At 43.2% G+C, this 20,768-nt stretch overlaps 1 protein-coding gene across 1 annotated transcript; it reads left to right on the top strand.

Moving 5' to 3' along the window:
* Window positions 1-6,135: 6,135 nt before the first annotated feature.
* LOC310858409 (uncharacterized protein) lies at window positions 6,136-7,741 on the top strand (the record flags this gene model as incomplete). The annotated part of the gene is made up of 1 exon (XM_083764517.1): window positions 6,136-7,741. The coding sequence occupies exon 1, from the start codon at window positions 6,251-6,253 to the stop codon at window positions 7,739-7,741; it is 1,491 nt and encodes a 496-aa protein (XP_083620643.1). The 5' UTR covers window positions 6,136-6,250.
* Window positions 7,742-20,768: the final 13,027 nt, after the last annotated feature.

Below are 20,768 nucleotides of genomic sequence, written 5' to 3'. Positions count from 1 at the left end.
GAGCGTCGTCCACTCAGTTAGTTTTTGTATTGAGTTGTGCTTGAAATGTACTGTAATTCTACAAACTAATAATCAAATAATCAAAGCTAGGTACCAAGGCTAGGTGTCCTCTCGCTGGTAACGGGTACCGTCGCCCATATTCAATCTCGACCAGAAAAGTAAAGATAACTCGCCCGTACGGTCTGCTACGGTCGCCCAAAAGCCTGGCGAAGTTGCCCTAAAAAAAGCATAAATGTGCCCCCTGTTACGCTTAATTCTCCAGAGAGGAAATTATAAATTTTCATAATTCTGAAAATATGGTTGATAAACATATTATATTGTCGACTCGTTTGGTATTCAGTGGTGAGCAGGCGGCGGTGGTGCGTCATTGCACACAGAAGACATGTAGTTGAATGAGGCTACTGCTGCTTATTATCACAACATAAAGTTATATCATGATTTCGACCTAAATGGTGTAATAGCATAGGATGATAAAAATATAGATGAGATGAGATTACATTTATTGTCAATGTACAGTAAAAGTACAGCACAGCGGAAATTATTTTCGCATCTCACCAATGGTGCAAACATGTCAGCAAGGAGGATACATTAATTACATTAGCCTGATTTCTTGATTCAAGGCTGTTTCTGTATCACAAATGACGTTATAACTTTAGTTTGACTTTCAGAGTGATGCATTACATTACCTGGGTTAGCTTACATCTTGTGTTTTTTTTCTTTCTTGGGATCATCAAAATCTTCATTAGTTGGATGCCAAAAATCCAGACTAGAAACGTAAATAAGGAGGGTGCATGTGGACCCCTCCTATAGGAATTTTGAGCATAAGGGTAATAAAGTCACCAACTCACCACAGATACTGATGTTGGGGTTCATTTTAATAATATTTGCATGGAATGACTAAAGATTGCTGAAAATATAACCCATGGCAAAGTTGATTTAGATTGTAGTAGAAATCAACTACCGGTATATGGAGATCTAAGGGTCAATTAAGACTAAACAATTTCAGATGACTAAACTAAATGGTGTGTTATTCAAACAACTAAGACTAAATCTGAATTTGCTGTCAAAATTAACACTGAGTCTCAGAAGACCTGAAGCTTAAAATAGCACCAAGCTCACAGTCGGCTGAAAACAGCAGTGGTTCTTCACTGTCTGCATGATTGGCGGCTGTAGTAAGACCTCAGGTCAGAGGCCAGATTCAAGAAGTAAATCGGCACTTGGCCATCACCCCTACGCAGTCAGTTTGGTGCCAATCAGCATACGGACTACAGAGTAGAAGCAGAAGGAGGGACAGGGTGGTAGCACTGGTAGCATTTTAGAGTCCCAGCCTTATTAGTGCTGCAAGGCTGTTGTTTCAAAGTGTTGTCAGTAGGGGTCAGTAGTAGACTACCTTGGTCTGAGATTCTTTACTCTCCCATTCTGTCTGTCCTTATTGTCTCCACCAGGCCGAAGGCATGGGGAGAGATTATGTTTTTCTAGTTTTTAGTGCTAAAGGGCGAGGTCGTGTGCACAGTGCACACATCGGCCTGGGTGAAGGCAGACTGCTGGCGCTTTGGCATGGGGGCTCAGTTCAACATAAGGAATGAATTCTGTACTGGCCATCAGTAGCGAATGCAGGAATTACAAGTTGGCCAGGCTGACCCCCGGGGGGGCAGAAAGCAGCAAGAACACATCGAAACGTTAATAAAGAAAATATGAATAAATACGGTGTCTTTAGTTTGCACAGACCGTATGCAGCATTACAGATAAGAGGCGAACATGACACCTGCAGGGACGGCAGGGCTTTCGCTTGAAAATCTCTATCACAGAATCGTAGTTCAGACCTTCAGTTAAACCTCTCTCAAACGCTAGACTATTTAGGCGAGAGGTTGTCATTGTACTTCTGCGTGCAATTTTTACTCTTTGTACACTAGTAAACAGGCGTTCAACAGTACATGTGGTCATTGGAAGTGTAATTAGTGCCCTGCACACTGGCGAAAATGTCAGCTGAGCACGCAAATACCTTCAGTATAGTGCCTGCCTGCCTTGCTCCCCTTGGCTTGAACACAAGCGTATACATTTGCAATGCATGTCTATGGGAGGGTCTGGCCACAGAATGGACACGTCCATTCACGGACGTGTCTCTTTTTTTGTAATTATGTTTTCAAGGAGAGGCGAGATCGAGACATGGCCAGACGGCGGTCTGGCCTCGCCTTATTGTGAATACGCCACTGCTGGCCATATATGGAGCGTGTCTTGATTGTACAGGGTTTGATAACCCCCACCACACAGACTTCAAATTCACATGCGTTCCACACCCCGCAGGAGTGCAGAGCCCAGTGTCAAGTCGGTCAGACCCACGGTTGTCCAGAACCGCCACAAAAGGCCACTGCCCGGGCTCTGGACAGGGTCCATATATGGAGCTGGCCTGTTCTTATATCACAACACTCCATATTTTGGCATGCCTGACACAACTCCATAGGAATAACGACACAGAGAGACAGATACAGAAATCTCCATATAAAGATAAAAGGGACGTAGACAGATGGGTGGACTGGGTACTCTGACACGGGTACAACGGGTATTGCATAGCTGGGTGGGGCATGGATCTCCAACTTCCACCGTTACTAATTCGGTGCTCTACAGCCAGGGACTGGCCTAGTTAATATAAAACCGGAAAATGTTTGACATATTTTGAAAGCTGCCAACACCTTTTGTTCTTTTACTCAAGTCAAATTTATAATAGCCTGCCCTAGACTTTTACTTTTACTAACAGTATCTCTATTGTGTGTGTGTGTGTGTGTGTGTGTGTGTGTGTGTGTGTGTGTGTGTGTGTGTGTGTGTGTGTGTGTGTGTGTGTGTGTGTGTGTGTGTGTGTGTGTGTGTGTGACACCACAAGATGACTCTTGTTACATGAGATAAGTGACCTGAATATTTCTGCATTGTGAAACCATATAGTTTTTTAATCGAAGCTCGGGCTGTAAAGCACAGATGGCCAATGCTGTGATATAGGCTGCGGTGCCTAAAGCTGCATGGCCACCAGTAGTGTAGACAGTAATTAAGGTCTGGTGAAGCTAGAGTAAGGGAGGAAAGGCTCTGTGTAGGCCTATACTCGCCTAATCACCTCCCTGGGGCTTTCAAGGGTAGAAGATCAATCCTATGCTGCTACTTAATTCCTTAAAGGAAGCCACAAAGCCTCAGAGTATCAACTTCATTACAACAGCACCTGAGTTTAATCAAAAGGGCCCAATGAGGACTGTGGACCATTAGCATCGTTGAACAGCGCACAGTGCATTCTCTCTCAGAGTCATCATGTAGCCTAGCTAATAGTCTTAATAAAGCCCTTTGCTTTAATATCAGTCAACACACCACCACAGACATATCTGGGCAGTATAATGTTTTAGAACTTAGTTGAAGCCATAATGTGGGTATAGGCCCATTAGTTGCACTGGGCAGACAGCACAAACCCCGCAGGGAAAGGGGCCATCGATTTCCCCCCCCCCATACAGCCTGCAAATGTTAATTGGTGAAGGCAGCGCAGAGCGAATGTGAAGAGGTGAGATCAGACATGGTCTGTGTTTAAGCTTCGCGCTCTTCCCGAGAGAATTAATCGATAATGCCGTGCTGATGTTGGACCCAATTATCATCATTACCTTTCCACATGAGATCCACATTCAGCGCGGTTCTGATAGAAGGCGTGGCTTGATCTCACCGAGTCACCGACACTGACTTGATATTCTCTTCTCGAGGAGACCAACCTGCACGGTCGGCGACACGGAGGCGCACGGGTCCTATTGTCACCCATCTCCGTTCCACACTCGAACACTAAATAATATGAACAGGACGGCTTTCGAGGTAAGTGTCCGTTTCTACCCTTCCAGCGCAAATCTTTTCTATTGTCTGACGATGAACGCATCCGCAAGGTCAAATCAGAACAGGACCGGTGCATCGTGGAATTTGCGAGGGTGGGATGGGCGGCTGCGGAGCGTTGCTCTTAATTGGCACGGCGAGCTCTGCTCATCAGCATCAATTGTATATTGATTGTCTCTTTTTGTCTCTTTTTCCTGGGTTGGAGTCGGTGGTCATGACTCATCAGCGGACACATGTAGCCTATATGATGTGTTGTATTAGGCATTGCAATATTGCATTGACCTGTCCGCTGCTCTAGTCGCTCATGAGTCTTTACACGAGGGGCTATGTAGTCAGGAGGTGACGGTCCTTTCTAAAACATTTAGCCCGTTTTATCAGTAGGCTATGATTTACAATATAACCGTATATAGCCATAGATTAGCTGAAAATAAGTCTGTTTCGTTATTGTATTCATGTCACAATGCTTTAATCTATCAATTTGTCCATACATGGATCTTTACTGTGGATTATTATTATTTTATTTATTATTATAGACATTACCTACAGTAGGCCTATATGCTACCGAGCCTGTGACACAAAACCTAACATTGAATTATGGCTGAGGACTAGACAAGCATTCTTGAATATTCCTTATAGCAAGGGAGGAGCTTGAGTTATTTGTTCGATTAGTTTGCTTAGGCTAGTCATGCAGTGGAACTGATCACTCATCGATAATTGCAATTTGATTAAAATGCTTAATTGGTTCTGGCTGTAAAACACCAGATTAGCATACTCACCATGTTGGTGTAAACTGTCTGTCTTCTCTTTATATGTAGGCTATATGGATTTTACAGTTATTTTAAGTTGATGCAATGAATTAACTGGAAATTATTCTTTTTAAATGTAATTATATTTTATATCAATGATGTAGCCAACATACTGCACATTTATGTTGTTGTAATAACAACTTCACAACTTCCTACAACACACTTGGCATGTTAATCAACAACAGAGTGAAAATAATTCAAGTGGGCTGTTAAAAAAATAACGACACGTATGATTTTATATGGGGCACTATTTAAAAATGGATTTGAAACAGATCAAATGGATTTGAAAATCAGATACTATACTATAAAGGCCTATTCATACTCCAGTTTTAGGTGATAAGGTGACCACTGAAACTACAATGACGTCTCACCGCTCAGGCGCTCACACAAACACATCTCTCTATTTTTACTATAAACCACTGTTTCAGTGGTCACCTTATCACTATAAAACTGGTGTATGAATATAGGCCTTAACTGTTACAATTATCTATTTTGGACTAGAAGTCACCAGTTGGACTCTATTAAATGTCACTCAGTGAGTGTTGGTTCAGTGATATTTTGTGTATGATTATAGTAAAACTCACTCGGCTTCATGAAACTAAGACTTTTTATGTTTTCCTACTCTAGGGAATTTAGGATATCGGATAATATCGCACAGCTCTTTTCAACTTTTGGATTAACTACAAAGACTGTAAAGCGGTGGATTCAGGATGGGAACTAACCCAAAAAGGACAGTGACAGTCCAGATGGTGCCTCAGCTGGCTGTAGACACTTTGGGTAATAAGGAGTCTAATGCCAACTGGGCAAAGGAACCTAACCTAAACCTTACACAGGTTTGTCCAACCTCTACCCTTTCCTCTACAGAGTGCAGGCAGGATAATGTACATGTCACTATGACTACTACCACCACTACTTCTACTAATAACACCTCCCCGATTACCCCAAAGGGGGTAGAATCAGCTGGAGGTGTCGTCTCCGACACGCTTGCCCCTGCCTATAATAACCAGGAGAAATCTGGACACGTGATCGGGGACCGCAGCCAACATATACCAGACTCGTCATTGCTGGCAGGTCAAGATGTGAGTGGAGTGGGAGAGAGCCAGAGGGATAGTAATGCTAATTTGAGGATGTTAACCCTTGAAGAGGAGAAGGCTATCTGTAATGCTGCCCTGTCACCTGCCATTACCTCATCAAAGGTTGACGTGCCGTCAAATGACTTCAGAGCGAAAGGACCGAGCCTGCAGGAGATCTGTGCAGAGCCTACACTGCAGGGCTGTGGAGTGTCCTTAGAAAAAGAATTACTTAAGGGGGACAGCAACAGCCATGTCTCTTCAAATAATCAAAAGCTCGACAAAGCCTGTGAATTAATACATACAGCATCAGTGCTGACACCTCAGCAGTGTAGCACAAAGGGGGTTTCAGCCTCCACAAACAAGGACATTGCTCTCCCCTTGAAATCTAAAGAGCCAGATAATATAAATAGCCCTGCATGTAGCTCAGCCATCAGCCCTGGTCAGTTGCAGTGCCCCCCGCAGGCCTCTAAAGCTTGTACCCCTGAGACAAAATCCCCAGCCCCCCCTCAAACGGAATACAAAATGCAAGAGATGTTTCAAACTATACAGACTGTGGAGTCTGTAGTTCTGCCCACCACCACTACTACCACGCCACCCAGGAGCCTTGCCACTAATGCAGGACTTACAAATAAGAATTCAAGCTCGACACACAAACCACAGGACTTGCAACCTGTCAATAATGCACACACCTCCTTAGACAAACACCAGCTGATATCTTCACAACAGGGTTCCTCTTCACCACCCCAGGCTCAACATCACACACCAGCACATGGGAAGGTGGCTGAGGAATCCAGACAGACCGAGACAGATGTCTCTGCGCAGCAGCAGTCCTCTTTTACGTTCTATAGCGAGGCCTCCACAATGACCTCCCTGTCATGCACCCCTACTAAGCAATGGCAAGATGTAGAGGTACAGGCAGTAGCTAAGACTTGCAATAAGGCTGTGTCCACCAGTCCCAGTCTGTTGCCTCTTGCAGAATCTTGCAGGGACAGCACCAGAGCTATCGACAGGGAGGACACTCTGAGACTGGCTATAACCTACCAGGGGGATGGCAGTGTGGGCCTACACCAGATGATTCCCTTGCCGGTTCCTATGGCTTCACTACCAACTTCTATAGATCCTAGGTCAGAGATACTCACCCTAGAGGCTGAGCTATGTCCCAATCAAAACACCAGTGTGGTAGAGGCCACTTCCATGCAGCAGGATTCCAGGCTAGGAGCCAAGCCTAAGGAGCTTGGCTCAGCTCTATGCAACATCCAGAGAGGCCCTCCACCCTTGCAGCCTGTTTATCAGATCAACATCGAACCCAGTGGCCAAAAGGAACAGTTGACCAATGTAGGTCCCCATCAAGGGGAGAGGGTCAACTCCCAGTGTATGACTAAATCTGAGGCAACAATATCCGAAATAATGTCTTTTCCAGTGCAGTCTGCCAAGACGCCAACTGCTCAGCAAGCTCCTGCTTCGCAATTAGAATCCACACAAATAGCAGCTAGTAGTTGCAAGTCCAAATCTGATGACGGCAACGCTCTGTCTCAGTCTGCATCTACAGCCAAGCCCACTTTGACAGGAACATACGACAAACCAAAGTCTATCTGTCCAAAAGACCAGACCAAGGCTGGAGCAAAAACATCTGCAAAGGGAAAAAATCCTGGCAAGACTGATCTAAAAACAGAGAGAAAGGAAGAAGAGGTGGATGACGAATCAGTGAATCTGAAAGAAAAGAATGTTCAGGATGTGGTTTGGGATGAACAAGGGATGACATGGGAGGTGTATGGGGCTGGTGTTGACCTAGAGTGCCTGGGCTTTGCCATCCAGAGCCATCTGCAATGTAAAATCAAGGAGCAGGAGAGGAAACTCCAGTCCTCGATCAGGAAGTCCATCTCTGCGGGTGATTCTCCACAACATGGCAAGAAGAAAAAGAGGAGGCAGCAGAACATTTTTAGGTCAATGCTGCAAAATGTCAGACGGCCCAACTGCTGTGTGCGCCCCCCTCCCTCCTCTGTGCAGGAGTGAAGTAGACAGGTAGCCTATGTTAAAACCTTCCTCTTCCTCTTCCCCTTGATGATTTTTTTGGTGCCAAGTGAAATTTGAACGTTACAGCAGCTATTCCTGTGAGCATACTGGAATGTTTTAGTGTGTACAGTATAAAGGCCTACAGAGTCGCCTGTGTGTTTGTGATTTAAAGAGAGGACAAAAGAGTAGGAAATAGATATGTTAAGAAAATTAACAACTAGCCTACACACTTATTTTCTAGAAATAGATGATGTTATAAAACAGTATTTAAAAAGTCAAAAGGCAATAATATAGTGAAATGCATGTATATTTGTTCTAATGGCAGTCTTATGACTAGCCCACAATGAAGTCCAGATGTTAACCGGTACTATGCTGGTACTGATCATTGGAATACATACTGTATCCTACTGTCACTCAGTATATTCACTTTTACAAGATATTGTGCAATTAACTAAAAGTCTCATTGCATTTGGTATATGTTTATCAGGTGTATTGGCTTGGGGGCCTTTTATTTATATTATTGCAATATTGATTTTTATTAATTATTTTCAGATTAGTTTTCAATGGATTATTTTTCATTTTCGTGCTGATAAAGTCTTACCTTGTTCATTTCTATTACAGTATGATGTGCAAAATATGTGCATAATATACCGGTAAGCTCCCCGTTTAATCTCTGTTCTTGTTTTTCTATTAAATAAGATGAAATGCAAAGTTGATCTCTATACATCTTTTATCCTGAATTCACTGTCAGTGATTTAAAGCATATGTGTCACAGCTATGATATGACACTGGAGGAATTTTGAAAAGGTTTTTAAAATTATACATTCCAAATGATAAATATAGGCCTACATCTTAAGCAAAGGAATAAGTGGATAAAATTGCTTGGACGTTGAACTGGTCTAGAAACCTAATGAGAGGCCCAGGCCGTAGCGTAACGGTCTGGGCACCGGACTGGTAATCCAGTCGCAGTGTGCCGCGGGTTCGACTCCCGGACCCGACACGGCCTTTACTGCATGTCATCCCCCCATCTCTCTCTCCCGTTTCCTGTCAGCCTACTGTCTGTCCCTTCAAAAATCAATAAAAGGCGTAAGCCGCAAAAAAATATCTTAAAAAAAAAAAGAAACCTAATGAGAAATGGTCAAAAACTGCAAATACAGGCTGCTTGGAAAAACATTTGTCTGGAGCAAATGGGTGTCTTCAAACGATTATTCGTTAGTATGCACCATGCTCCATTGCTGAGAAGGATTGTGAGAAAAAATAAGGGGCCGTGGTCAAAGGTACATAAAGTGACAAAGTTGCTGTGTTTGTTTGGATGAGTGTTGCCGGCTTCTCAAATGGGATTTGTTTTGTGCAAACAGCAGTGCAGTCATCCTGTATGGGAGTGAAATTGATGGTGAAAGTATACGGTCTGCTTTCTTAATTTAACCCCTATACTCTCCATGGGGTCTATACTGGTCCCCTCCTTTTTCCCCTCTACACTATAGTCAGTGAAAACAAAAGGATCTACACTAGTCTATAGGCCTAGTTTCACCGAATGATAATATGGATGCTACGGTTCATGTAATTAAATTGAGCCATAATTATTAGGGTGGTGAAATTGGCAATTGGCAACAACAAATTGGCAACAACAAAACTGGAGATTTGGTGGAAATTGTGCAGTCAAACAACACCTCGGCTTTCACAACGTGTATGCAGTGATATGATGAGTATGCTCTAATGGAATGTAACCACATGAACTCGTTTGTCTAGCATACCTAGTTTAACTCTCTGGGCATGTCCTCATAGCTGAACATTCAGTGAAAATAGGCAAACATCTATCAAAAAGCCTATCTACTAAATCTTAACTGAAAGATGGTGGACAACATTTATCATCTTGAAAGCAAACAGGCTAATGTTCTTGCACCATGGCCAGTTCTACCTGATTAACAAAAGTAATAGAGCATGCACCTCCACTCTAGACCAGCTGCTGGACAAATGGCAGTACAAGAGGAAGAAATGGAGTCCGCAACACTGGTATGAAAAACTCAGCTCCACTGGTTTATTGATTCAATAATTCCATAAACCAGTGGAGCTGAGTTTTTCATACCAGTTTTGCAGACTATTTCTTCCTCCAGTTCTACCTGATTCCCATTTGAAGTTATTACTATACATCATTTAGTTCAGAGCCTCCGAGTCCTACTCCAGTGCTGGTGGACTATAGCACTAGTGTTTGGTCTAGTTAATTACATTCCTCCTTTATTCCAGGTTTAAGGTCCAGGTTGAATGAACCACCAGTGATCTGGATCCTCAAGGTCAGAGTATGAGTAGCCTAATAAAACATTTAATCACCATATAATCAGAAACTAGAAGGTCTCTTGATTTGCTCTGCAGGGTGCACTAAAACAGCATTTTTATAATATAATAGTGAAACTTTAATTGTGGCTCAACTTTACTACATACAGTAGATCACAGCTCAAAGGTAGCAGCACTAGGACAGGTATGTGACAAATTAAACAAACTATGTGATCATATTGTCAGGAGACACACATACCAGTAAAACCGCCAAGCGCACCCTTTTCCACTGAACTATGTATAGTAATAAAGAACAGGGCCTTGACAATGCACTAGGCTTAATGGATACTCTTAAATTAACTGTATGCTATAATTAACACATCACTTGTCTGCTCCTTGGCCTGATAAGCTTCTATTCCATCCTCATGCATTCAGTGTCTAGTGCATTATCTCTTAGATTGAAACAATTGATGTACTTTGAGTGACAGCAGAAAAACGTTCATATAGCTATTCAATCTCTTTCAATATGTCAGGGTGATGCTGTTGTCAAGTAGAAGTCATCCTTCTTCCCTTCCCCATTCACAATCTCCTGCTATTCAAGGTATTGAATGGTGCCCCTTGCCCAGCTAGTAGGCAATCAGTGCAGTGACCGACTGAAAGGGTGCCTTTCCCGAAATGTATCAGTCACGGCCACCTGGAGATTGATTGAATTTGGCAGATCTTGTAGTGGCCTGAGGGACGGTTGTACAAAGAAAATCCTCTACTCCTCTTCCTTCACCTCTTACTCTAATACTCATACGCATCTGCCTCCACCCCCTTCTCCTGCCGACCTGCCATCTTGGTCTCTCTTACCCTGCTTTGCTCTACCAATCACTACAGCCCCTCTCCCTTTACCCTCTTCAAAGGGAAACTTCACCCTTTTTGCAAAAAGATATTTGTTAATGAGTAATGACGTTTAGAAGATTTAGGACACTTTCCTGGGGTCTTCATGTGTGTAATATGTGGTTTTTGATATTTTAGATTTTAGCAGTGAGCCCAGTGTCTCTGGTGTCATGGACACGGGGCTCACTTACTTCCTGAACTACATGTTGTCTCAGTAAGACAGCCCTCCCCCTATCCACAGGGAGGAGCAGTGCACCAAAGCATTATGGGAACTGTAGTCTGGGAAGGAAGTGAGCCCAGTGCCGATGACGTCAGAGATACTGGGCTCACTGCAAAAATATCTAGAACCACATATTACACACAAAGACCCCCAGGAAAGTGTTCTAAATCTTCTAAACATCTATCCATCTTCAACCGCTTCGGGTCACGGGGGCAACATCTCCACCAGAGACCTCCAGACATTCCTCTCCAGAGCAACATTACTAATTTCCTCCTGGGGGATCCGGGCGTTCCAAGGCCTGCAGTGAGCCGATGTAATCCCTCCCTCCATCTGCGCCTTGGTCTGCCCCAATGGGACGTGCATTGAGGACCTCGGGAGACGCTCGAGAGGCATCCTAACCAGATGCCCGAACCACCTAAGCTGGCTCCTTTCCCTATCTCTAAGGGAGATGCCAGCATCCGTCGGAGAAAACTACTTTCGGCCGTTTATATTCGCGACCTTATTCTTAGTCATGACCCACACTTCATGACCATAGGTGAGAGTAGGAATGAAGATTGCTCGGTAGACAGAGAGCTTTGCCTTCTGGCTCAACTCTCTTTTCGTTACAACAGTGCGGTACAGCGACTGCAACACCGCCCCTGCCGCTCTGATTCGCCGGCTGATCTCCTTCTCCGTCCTCCCCTCACTCATGAACAAGACCGAGATACTTAAACTCCTTCACCTGGAGTTATGCCTCATTCCCTACCTGGAGTCCTGGACTGCACAATCCACTGGTTTCCTCCTGAGAACCATGGCCTCAGATTTAGAGACGATGATCCTCATCCCAGCCGCTTTACACTCGGCTGCGAACCGGTCCAGTGAGAGCTGAAGGTCTTGGATCGATGGTGCCATCAGGACCACATCATCTGCAAAAAGCAGTGATGCAACCTGTAGCTCACTGAGCCGTATCTATCGTATGGGGGGGGGGGGGGAGACATGTGGCAAAGGCCGTCAGGGATCGGGAGTCGAACCCGCGTCACGCCGTCAGCGTGTGCCTCAGCAGCCTAGGTTCCCAGACAGTTGAGTTAACATTCCGGGCCTATCTTTTGAATCATTTTTGCTGCGCTGCACAAAATAAATATACCATTGAAACACTGAGAACAGCTTAAAATGCTAACTGTAGTGCAATTTCATTACACTCTATATGAGCTCCAAGACAATAATTCTCCCCCAAGGGCTTTTAGCTAACAAATAAACACCCATGTGTTTGTCAGATGCTATATGGCTTAAACAGTCTGAGCACCTGTGACGGAGAGCTGGAGCCCCAGGTTGCAGCGAGTATGAACATTGGCCCCAGGGGTTCCCCTGACAGGAACTGGAGCCCCAGGTTGCAGCGAGTATGAACATTGGCATGAGCTGAGGCATTTAAACTAATTTGGCACAGTACTGTGGAAGAGCAACCTGGCTTTTGGGGGGTGGAGCACAGTGGTGCAATGCGTAGACCGTAGACGAGTATTCACAGCACTCAAAAATAGCATGGGCCTGTATTGAAAAGCAGCTATACATCAGCACCTAGGAAAAGAGAGATACTTCAATTTGTTTGTTTTGTTGGTTGATGTGAAGGATGTAGGCCTTTGTTTTTTGTTTTTCCTAGGTTACTGAGAAAACTTAGGCCCCTGTTTGTTCCTTATCAATTACTAAATAAAACATTGCATTTTATTTTAGAGAATCTCACATTTCAAATGTTCAGACTCTCTTTGAAATATCAAATCATACTGGGCAATTGGATTGTTTTTTATTCTTTAAGAATTTTGACCTTGCATTGCTTATCTCATAAGATTCTACAACTCATATTTACCTTAATTAGAGAGTCAGTTAATGGACCCTGGAACGGCTGGGTGTATATTAATTACAGCTTCCTTGGATGCTTCCAGGGGACATCCAACAGAAGTCCCACTTGCACAGCAGTTTAGTCGCTCTTTTACTGTACCTGTACATGTTTTTAAGACCCGCTTATAGTGACACAGTTAGGTCTATATACACAGACATCACTCCAGCTTCTATAATAAGCTCATATGCAGTCCTGCACATGCAAGCTCTGGTTGGAGAGCAGCTACCATCACTAGCCTAATTCTCGCAACCATCATTAAAAACTACAAATAATTCCCCTCACAAATTGTACATAAGATGTCACTTTTATCCTGTAAGTAAGCGTTAATTATTTTACAAATGATGTATTGAGATTGTGGAGTGGGTTATTTAGGATCTCTTGTAATAGCTGATGATCTGCAATAGTCAGAATCCCTTCCTGCTTATTTCACTGTTTGTTGAATGGATGAAATATAGCTCAGACTCCACTTCAGACATCTTTCATTTTGACCATCTCCATTTTCATCTCGTTCTTCTATTTTCACCTTGTTCTTCCATTTTCCTGTCTTGTCCATGATTTCACCCCTTTTGCCTTATTTGCTATACTGTTATCCATTTCTCTTCATGTGCCGACCACCCTCCCCCTCCCATTCCCACATTTTTCTTTCAAGCCCTGGTTTGTTTCCAAGGTCTCTCCCCAGTCATCCCCACTCATCCCTCTATCTTTGATATTAGGATATTAATAGAGCACCACAAGCCAGTAACAAGTAGGCTAGTACGGTACAACCAGGTGATTAAAGGCTATAGTGGTGAATTTCCCTCTGTCATTTCATTCTATGCATCCAACAATAGTATTCATCCTCACATTGAATCAGCTGCCAGATAAGACTCTTCCTCTTGGTGGCTGTGCCGTTCCCACTGGAATAAGTGGCCTACATTTGTTTGTGGTGCAGTGCTAGACTGGTCATACACAGTAGAATCCATATAGTGTTAGCTAATATATCTCTGAGAGTGTACAAATGTGGTTATACATTTGTACACTCTCTGAGATAAAAATGGATAAATTAACACCGGAAGGTGTGTGTGTGTGTGTGTGTGTGTGTGTGGTGTTTTATGTCTTTCCCTCTCCTGCAGCACACTCTGTCTCCCTCTCTCATCACTACCACTTCCACACACAGCTTGTAAACATGCTGCATTTTAAACGGCTTCCCACTCTTCAAGCATGTACGTCTGCACGAGATGCATGCTTGAAATTACACGCATGTACAAGCAAGTGAGGATGCTCATAACGTACGTGTATATGCGCAGTATTGCGCACGCACTTTAACTAGCTCATTTACACACACACACACGTGTACACACACACACACACACACACACACACACAGGTCACCTTTCCTAGCTTCATTAGAGACTGCTTTATTATGGTTGACAGATGCGCCCATAAATCATAGGTCCCCTGGTGCGGAGGAGATACAAAACAAACCCAACACGTCACACACACACACGCACACACAAACATTCACAAGTGTACAGTATGTGCATCAGACACTGGTCTATGAGTATGCATTAAAGCCAACTATTATCCAGGGTTATGCAGGTTTATATCCAGCACTGTTGTCATTGAGGTACTGTTCTGTACAGTGTACTGTTTAGTGTTATTTGGTAGATATTAGCAACTCTATTGTGATACTATTCCTATTGCGTTGACGCCATTGTGTCCGTGCCCCTATAAGGAGCAATAAGCAGCTTTCATTACATCATCCCCTTTCTTTCCAGGCAAAGAAAATGGAAGCAATCTTCAGATATAAATGTAGTATTAAGCAGTGAACGTTGGGCACTGATACATGGGTCCATTCAGTTTAGTTATATGGAGATTGGGTCAAAGACAAATTAAAGTCCACCTTATGAAACTCATTAACTCTGCCCTGCAGACATGAATATTGCTGACTAACTGAGTCAGTCATTGAGTGAAGAAGTTACAGTATTAAGGGCTTTTGTAGACGTGATCGACGACCTTGTAATTTATTTTCAATAAGGTGACTAGTGGGGAAACGTGGACAATCTGAAGGGGCGGAGCGGCAAGTGGGCACCATTGTGTGAAATTCTCACGTGTGTGCTGGTTGCACGCACGTCTCATACGCTTTCAGTACTGCACCTTGGGGGACACCATGGGTGACAGGAGATGTGTCAGAAGAATGGCAGTTGTTATGAATTGATGTCTGTCAGAGACGGATTTGAACCAGGCATTGTCACATTTGTCAGTGATTCCAATGGTGGGTTTGAGATTTGATTGAAGTATTTATTAACGGTTTGTAGAATTACAGTACATTTCAAGCACAACTCAATACAAAGACTTAACTGTGAGTGGACGACCCAATGAAGCATTACACTTGTTTACAAGAGGGTCCACCTTGTTCAATTCATCAAAACATTTAGAGACGTACAAATGACGTACTATTTAGCCAAAGAACAGATCAGGACTTCATCATAAAGGAGGTAAAAAGGGAGAAGAAACATGTACAGTGAGGGGAAAAAAGGGTGGGAGGGGGATTCAGATTTTACGGGACCAGTTTCAAATTGCAGCCGTCCGTAGGTGCCCTTTGAGAGGTTTTGAAGGAGTCAAGGGATTTGCATGTCTTAATGACTGTTGGTAGCCTAGGCCCTAGGGCGTTCCACATTTTGATGGCATATGAGCGAAAATAGTTTAGTCCCTTATTTGTGCCGAATCTGGGTTGCACATGGTTTGTTGCACTACCTCTGGTGTTGTGGGTGTGGACGTTAACATTAAGGAAGTATTTAGACAGGTACATGGGTGTCTTGGTGGTGTATCGAATCTTGTGACCAGACCCATTGCAAGATGCTGTACTCTACTAGTGAGAGCTACTTCATAGTGTCTCTAGTCTGAGCTCTTCAGACAGATAGTGAGAGCTACTTCATGTCTCTAGTCTGAGCTCTTCAGACAGATAGTGAGAGCTACTTCATGTCTCTAGTCTGAGCTCTTCAGACAGATAGTGAGAGCTACTTCATGTCTCTAGTCTGAGCTCTTCAGACAGATAGTGAGAGCTACTTCATGTCTCTAGTCTGAGCTCTTCAGACAGATAGTGAGAGCTACTTCATGTCTCTAGTCTGAGCTCTTCAGACAGATAGTGAGAGCTACTTCATGTCTCTAGTCTGAGCTCTTCAGACAGATAGTGAGAGCTACTTCATATAGTGTCTCTAGTCTGAGCTCTTCAGACAGATAGTGAGAGCTACTTCATATAGTGTCTCTAGTCTGAGCTCTTCAGACAGATAGTGAGAGCTACTTCATGTCTCTAGTCTGAGCTCTTCAGACTGATAGTGAGAGCTACTTCATATAGTGTCTCTAGTCTGAGCTCTTCAGACAGATAGTGAGAGCTACTTCATGTCTCTAGTCTGAGCTCTTCAGACAGATAGTGAGAACTACTTCATGTCTCTAGTCTGAGCTCTTCAGACAGCTAGTGAGAGCTACTTCATGTCTCTAGTCTGAGCTCTTCAGACAGACTGAGAGCTACTTCATAGTGTCTCTAGTCTGAGCTCTTCAGACAGATAGTGAGAGCTACATGCTGTCACTTGATTTGCTTCTGCTTTGCGTCTTTCTTATCAGATGGGGTTTTCTCATGTAGTACAGCGCCTGGATAGATGGTGAAAAACCTAAATTAGTGGTAAAAGTTTTAGGCCCGGAGAAAGATTATGTTTACAGCTGTCTTGGGCATCAATCACCTGTCTTGGGGATTATCTATTAATAATTGATTGCCTACTAAATCGGGCTTGAGGGCTCAGGTGAAACTTCTCCCTATCCGCTTCCCTCAATTATCTATCTCATTAATCAAGAAAACCAGCACTTAATGCTACATTCATCAGGAGTCAAGCTGTGTTAATTCAGTCCAGGTGTGCTGTGTGATATTTTAATCGATTTGGGAAACCCTGATTTAATTCAATTAATCTTTGGATACTGTAAATACTTCATGTTTCGAAATGGGATTTGAGTGAATAGTTATGTTTTGAACTAAGCCTGTGAAGAGAAATTATGATTTGGAGTCCCAACTATATATTCAGACTTATAACACAAAGGAGCAAATTGAATAGCACAATAGGATGTCGAGTAATGATGATGGATCTGGCTTGTTTAAAAGGTGAATGGGCGTTTCTGTTTATTGACCGAGAGGAGTGTAGCTGAGCAGGAGAACTCTACTTTGATAGAATTCAATCCCAGGCCAATAATGTGATGCATGCTGGGGTCAATGCCTAGCGACAGTTTTATTTCTTGCCTGCTAAGGTACATTTGTACACTAGTTTACTATGTAGCTCTTCCACCATGATCTTTAAGGTGAGTTAAAGGTACATCCTGTGCTGTCAAAGTTCAGGTATACCTTTCACTTTGTGCTGATCTTCATAATACGTTTGCTGAAGAAAGCTGGCCAAGCCTCATTTTGTCTCGCACGTCTTGCCCTTAGAGCAGGGATGTCAAACTCAAATACACAGTGGGCCAAAATAAAGAAATTGGTACAAGTCGAGGGCCGGACTGTGTTTCAACACACGGGGCCATTTTTGGGGAGAGGGGTAGCTGAAAGTTGACCACAAGTGATATACTTTCACTGCTGATCAATAGTGAAGAGAAGACGCATGCTTGCGCTTGCGGGCCCTCGATACGTAACAATGCACTCGCAGTGCATTGTGGGACTTGTAGTATTATGGTGGTCCGTGCAATATACTAGAGGGCCAGTTCTAATACTAATTAAATATCATCCCGCGGGCCAAAGATAATTAATTCACGGGCCTGATTTGGCCCCCGGTCCTTGAGTTTGACACATATGCCTTAGAGTATACTCTAAGCTCTTGCCAACATGTATCCCATGAACATGCGGAGCATCAGAAGGAGAAGACTCATTTTAGGGGGGTCTGAGCACCCTGGAAAAGTTCCTCATCTTCCTGTTTGTGGCCATGGATTGATACAGTCTGTTTCTAGTGAACATTTTACTAATGGCTGGCTGGCTGGCCCGCCCTCTGGGTCAATGGTACGGTATTTATATGCCACCTGTGGCATGCCACCTAATCTGGTAAGATTATAATGTATGGTTGTCAAGGGCAGCGTTATCACCAGCTTCATAATTTACAGCAATGATAACTGAAGAGGCCTCACCTGTTACATTACACTTATTAGGTACTTTCATTTAGTTGTAATTATTAAGTACTTTGTACTTGATTTACGTGATTTAAGATGCATCTTTCCCTACTAATTAATAATTAAAGATTAAATGTAAATGAATTAAAGCTAACTTGAAAACAAATTGAATATGTTCACCAAGTTGAATGTATTTTTTTTTGCCTGTATAAAAATATTGAGCAGTTTGAAATTGCCTCCATACTATTTGCTCAGACTAAAGCATAACACGGAAAGATACTATAGTCTATGGGTGAAATGCAATATAATGTATATGGATTGCATCCGTAACAGATACGAAATGAAATGAAACATGATTTCTTTCGTCTTTCATTTCGTTGTCCTAATAGGCCTATTATGTATTGATTTACTTACTATTTGTTTGTTTTATGGGGGGGCTCTCTTACCAATGGAACCCTGCTGCTGTCTGGGTGCCTGAGAGACGGTACCCAATTGTCTCATACAGATTTGTAATATGTCTCATCAATCTCTGTGAGAGACACATCCATGCTTGTACTAAAGTGGTGTTTAACATAATGCATTGCACACAGCAGTAACCAGGCTCCATCTCACCTTTCTTCTCCATCTCATGGCTATTTATTTATTTATTTAGAAAACCCATTGTTCATCTCTGGGACAAAATGACACGTGCATTCTTAAAGCTTAAGATTTGTAGCCTAATGCCAGATATTCTATCACCTAGTTTCTGCTGTTGCCAATGGACTAGTGTGGTATGTTAGCCTAGTGTTGTATTCCAAAGTATGTAATTGCATCATCTTGATATCCCAGCTGCAAATTAATTCCTGATTTGAAGGCTAGAAGGAAAGGGAACTTACCTTTGTTTTGAATGTCAGGTTCTGCAGTTAAATATTCTGAACATATCTCATTTTGTATTTCAGCTGTAGTCTGTTTACATTAGACTGGCTGTCGCTATACTAGCTAGCTATAGTCTGCTCATGTTACTGTATGTCACTGTGCAAAGTACGTACGTATAGCCTACTATGAGGAATTTCAAAAGGCGTGATAAACTATGCCATCCCCATGGCCTGCCAACTCGGATGGCATGCTTGTCAACATGTACGGCCACCAGATGCTCAGTACAGGCACTTTGCCTCATGGCTCACTCGGGTGCATTTCATTGTGAGCCCCAAGGCGTTGCTGTCGGCAGGGTTAACGAGTCGCAATGCGACAAGTTTTGAGTTAGAGCTAAATGATCACCATTAGTGTGAGAAACAACCTTGTTTGATTGATTGATTGAAAATGTTATTAACACTTTCCGCGCTTTATGGTCTATAATAACACGTTGAGCACCGGTGTTTACAGTTACCTTTGAGGCGTCAAAGCGTCGTAATTCTACCTCCTTATGATGAAAATCTGCTTGAAAATAGTTCCACCGTTTGTTATTGAGCCAACAGAAAAGCCACTTCCACGATCTGGCTCACAGACAAAGAGCAAAGCGAGCTAAGATTGTCCATACCATCTCGTTCACTTTGTGTCATTGCAGCATGAATTGCTAAATAGCAAACTGCCAAATAGCCTAGTCAATGTCCCCTCAAACATCACCACTCTGGATGGAGTATCCATTGAATGGGGTGAGTTGTATAAATATCTTGGGATTTGGTTGGACAACAAGTTAAACTTCAAACACCACATCGATGCCTTCATTGCCTTGGCAAAAAAGCTAAAGTTCACGCTGAGTTTCTTATACAGAATGAAGTCCTGCTTTTTTAATGCTTCTCGCAAAAAACTGGCTTCCTGTCGCAGCTTGATTATGGCGATACTGTCTACCGTTTTGCTAGTTCCTAAACTCTGAGCAAACTTGCCCCCTTGTTTCATGCTACATTGAGGTTCATGACCAACTCCCCTATAGGACTCATCAACATTACTATATTTTAAATGCATATCAATAACTTATTTGTGTTCTGGTGCGTTGTGGCAACAGGAACTGTCTGGAGAGTTTGGAAGCTTCACCAGCTTGAACTACCCCAACAGCTATGACGACGGCAAGAGCTGTGTGTGGTACATCACAGTGGAGCCTGACAAGGTAGAGTGAATCATCAACCAACACTGAAACACTGTTCCACAAGTTACAACCTCTCATCTGTAAGTTCTCTGGGTATGCTTGAAGTACAGCTAGGCTCCCTCCCATTACTTATCACTAAGGATGGGGTCTGGGAACCCCCAGGGGTCCTTGAGGGGGTTCCAGCCTGGTTCTCACGTCTCCAGCTAATTTATAGTGTTAATCAATTGGTCCCTTACATGTATGTCCTTAATTAAATGTCTGCAGCATTTTAGGTTCTCAGGACCGTAAAAGCTCTGGTCTAGAAGACGTTAGCAAAGCAGGCTTATGACCAGAATGTTGCTGGTTGGAATTCCCAGACAGAAAAGCCAAAGGCGTATCTACAATAGGGCGAGGACAGGCGTCCGCCTGTCCAAATCCATTTTCTGCCAGTCCAAAATCCATACACTAGGACAAAAACAAGACCTGAGAACTATTAGTGGACAGTGGATTGGCCGTTGTGTTTTTAGAGCGCGAATCACCCATTCGAATGCAAATGCATGCCTTTCAGCCTTTGTATCCTACTGTCTTGTAGGTATATCTCTTTGAAAACCTTTAGTGCTAC

The sequence above is a fragment of the Protomyctophum parallelum genome, assembly GCF_964188405.1.
Source record: "Protomyctophum parallelum genome assembly, chromosome: 5".
NCBI classification, from domain to species: Eukaryota; Metazoa; Chordata; class Actinopteri; order Myctophiformes; family Myctophidae; genus Protomyctophum; species Protomyctophum parallelum.
The sequence above is the reverse complement of the archived record's forward strand: the minus strand, read 5'-3'. Positions and strand labels throughout refer to the sequence as shown.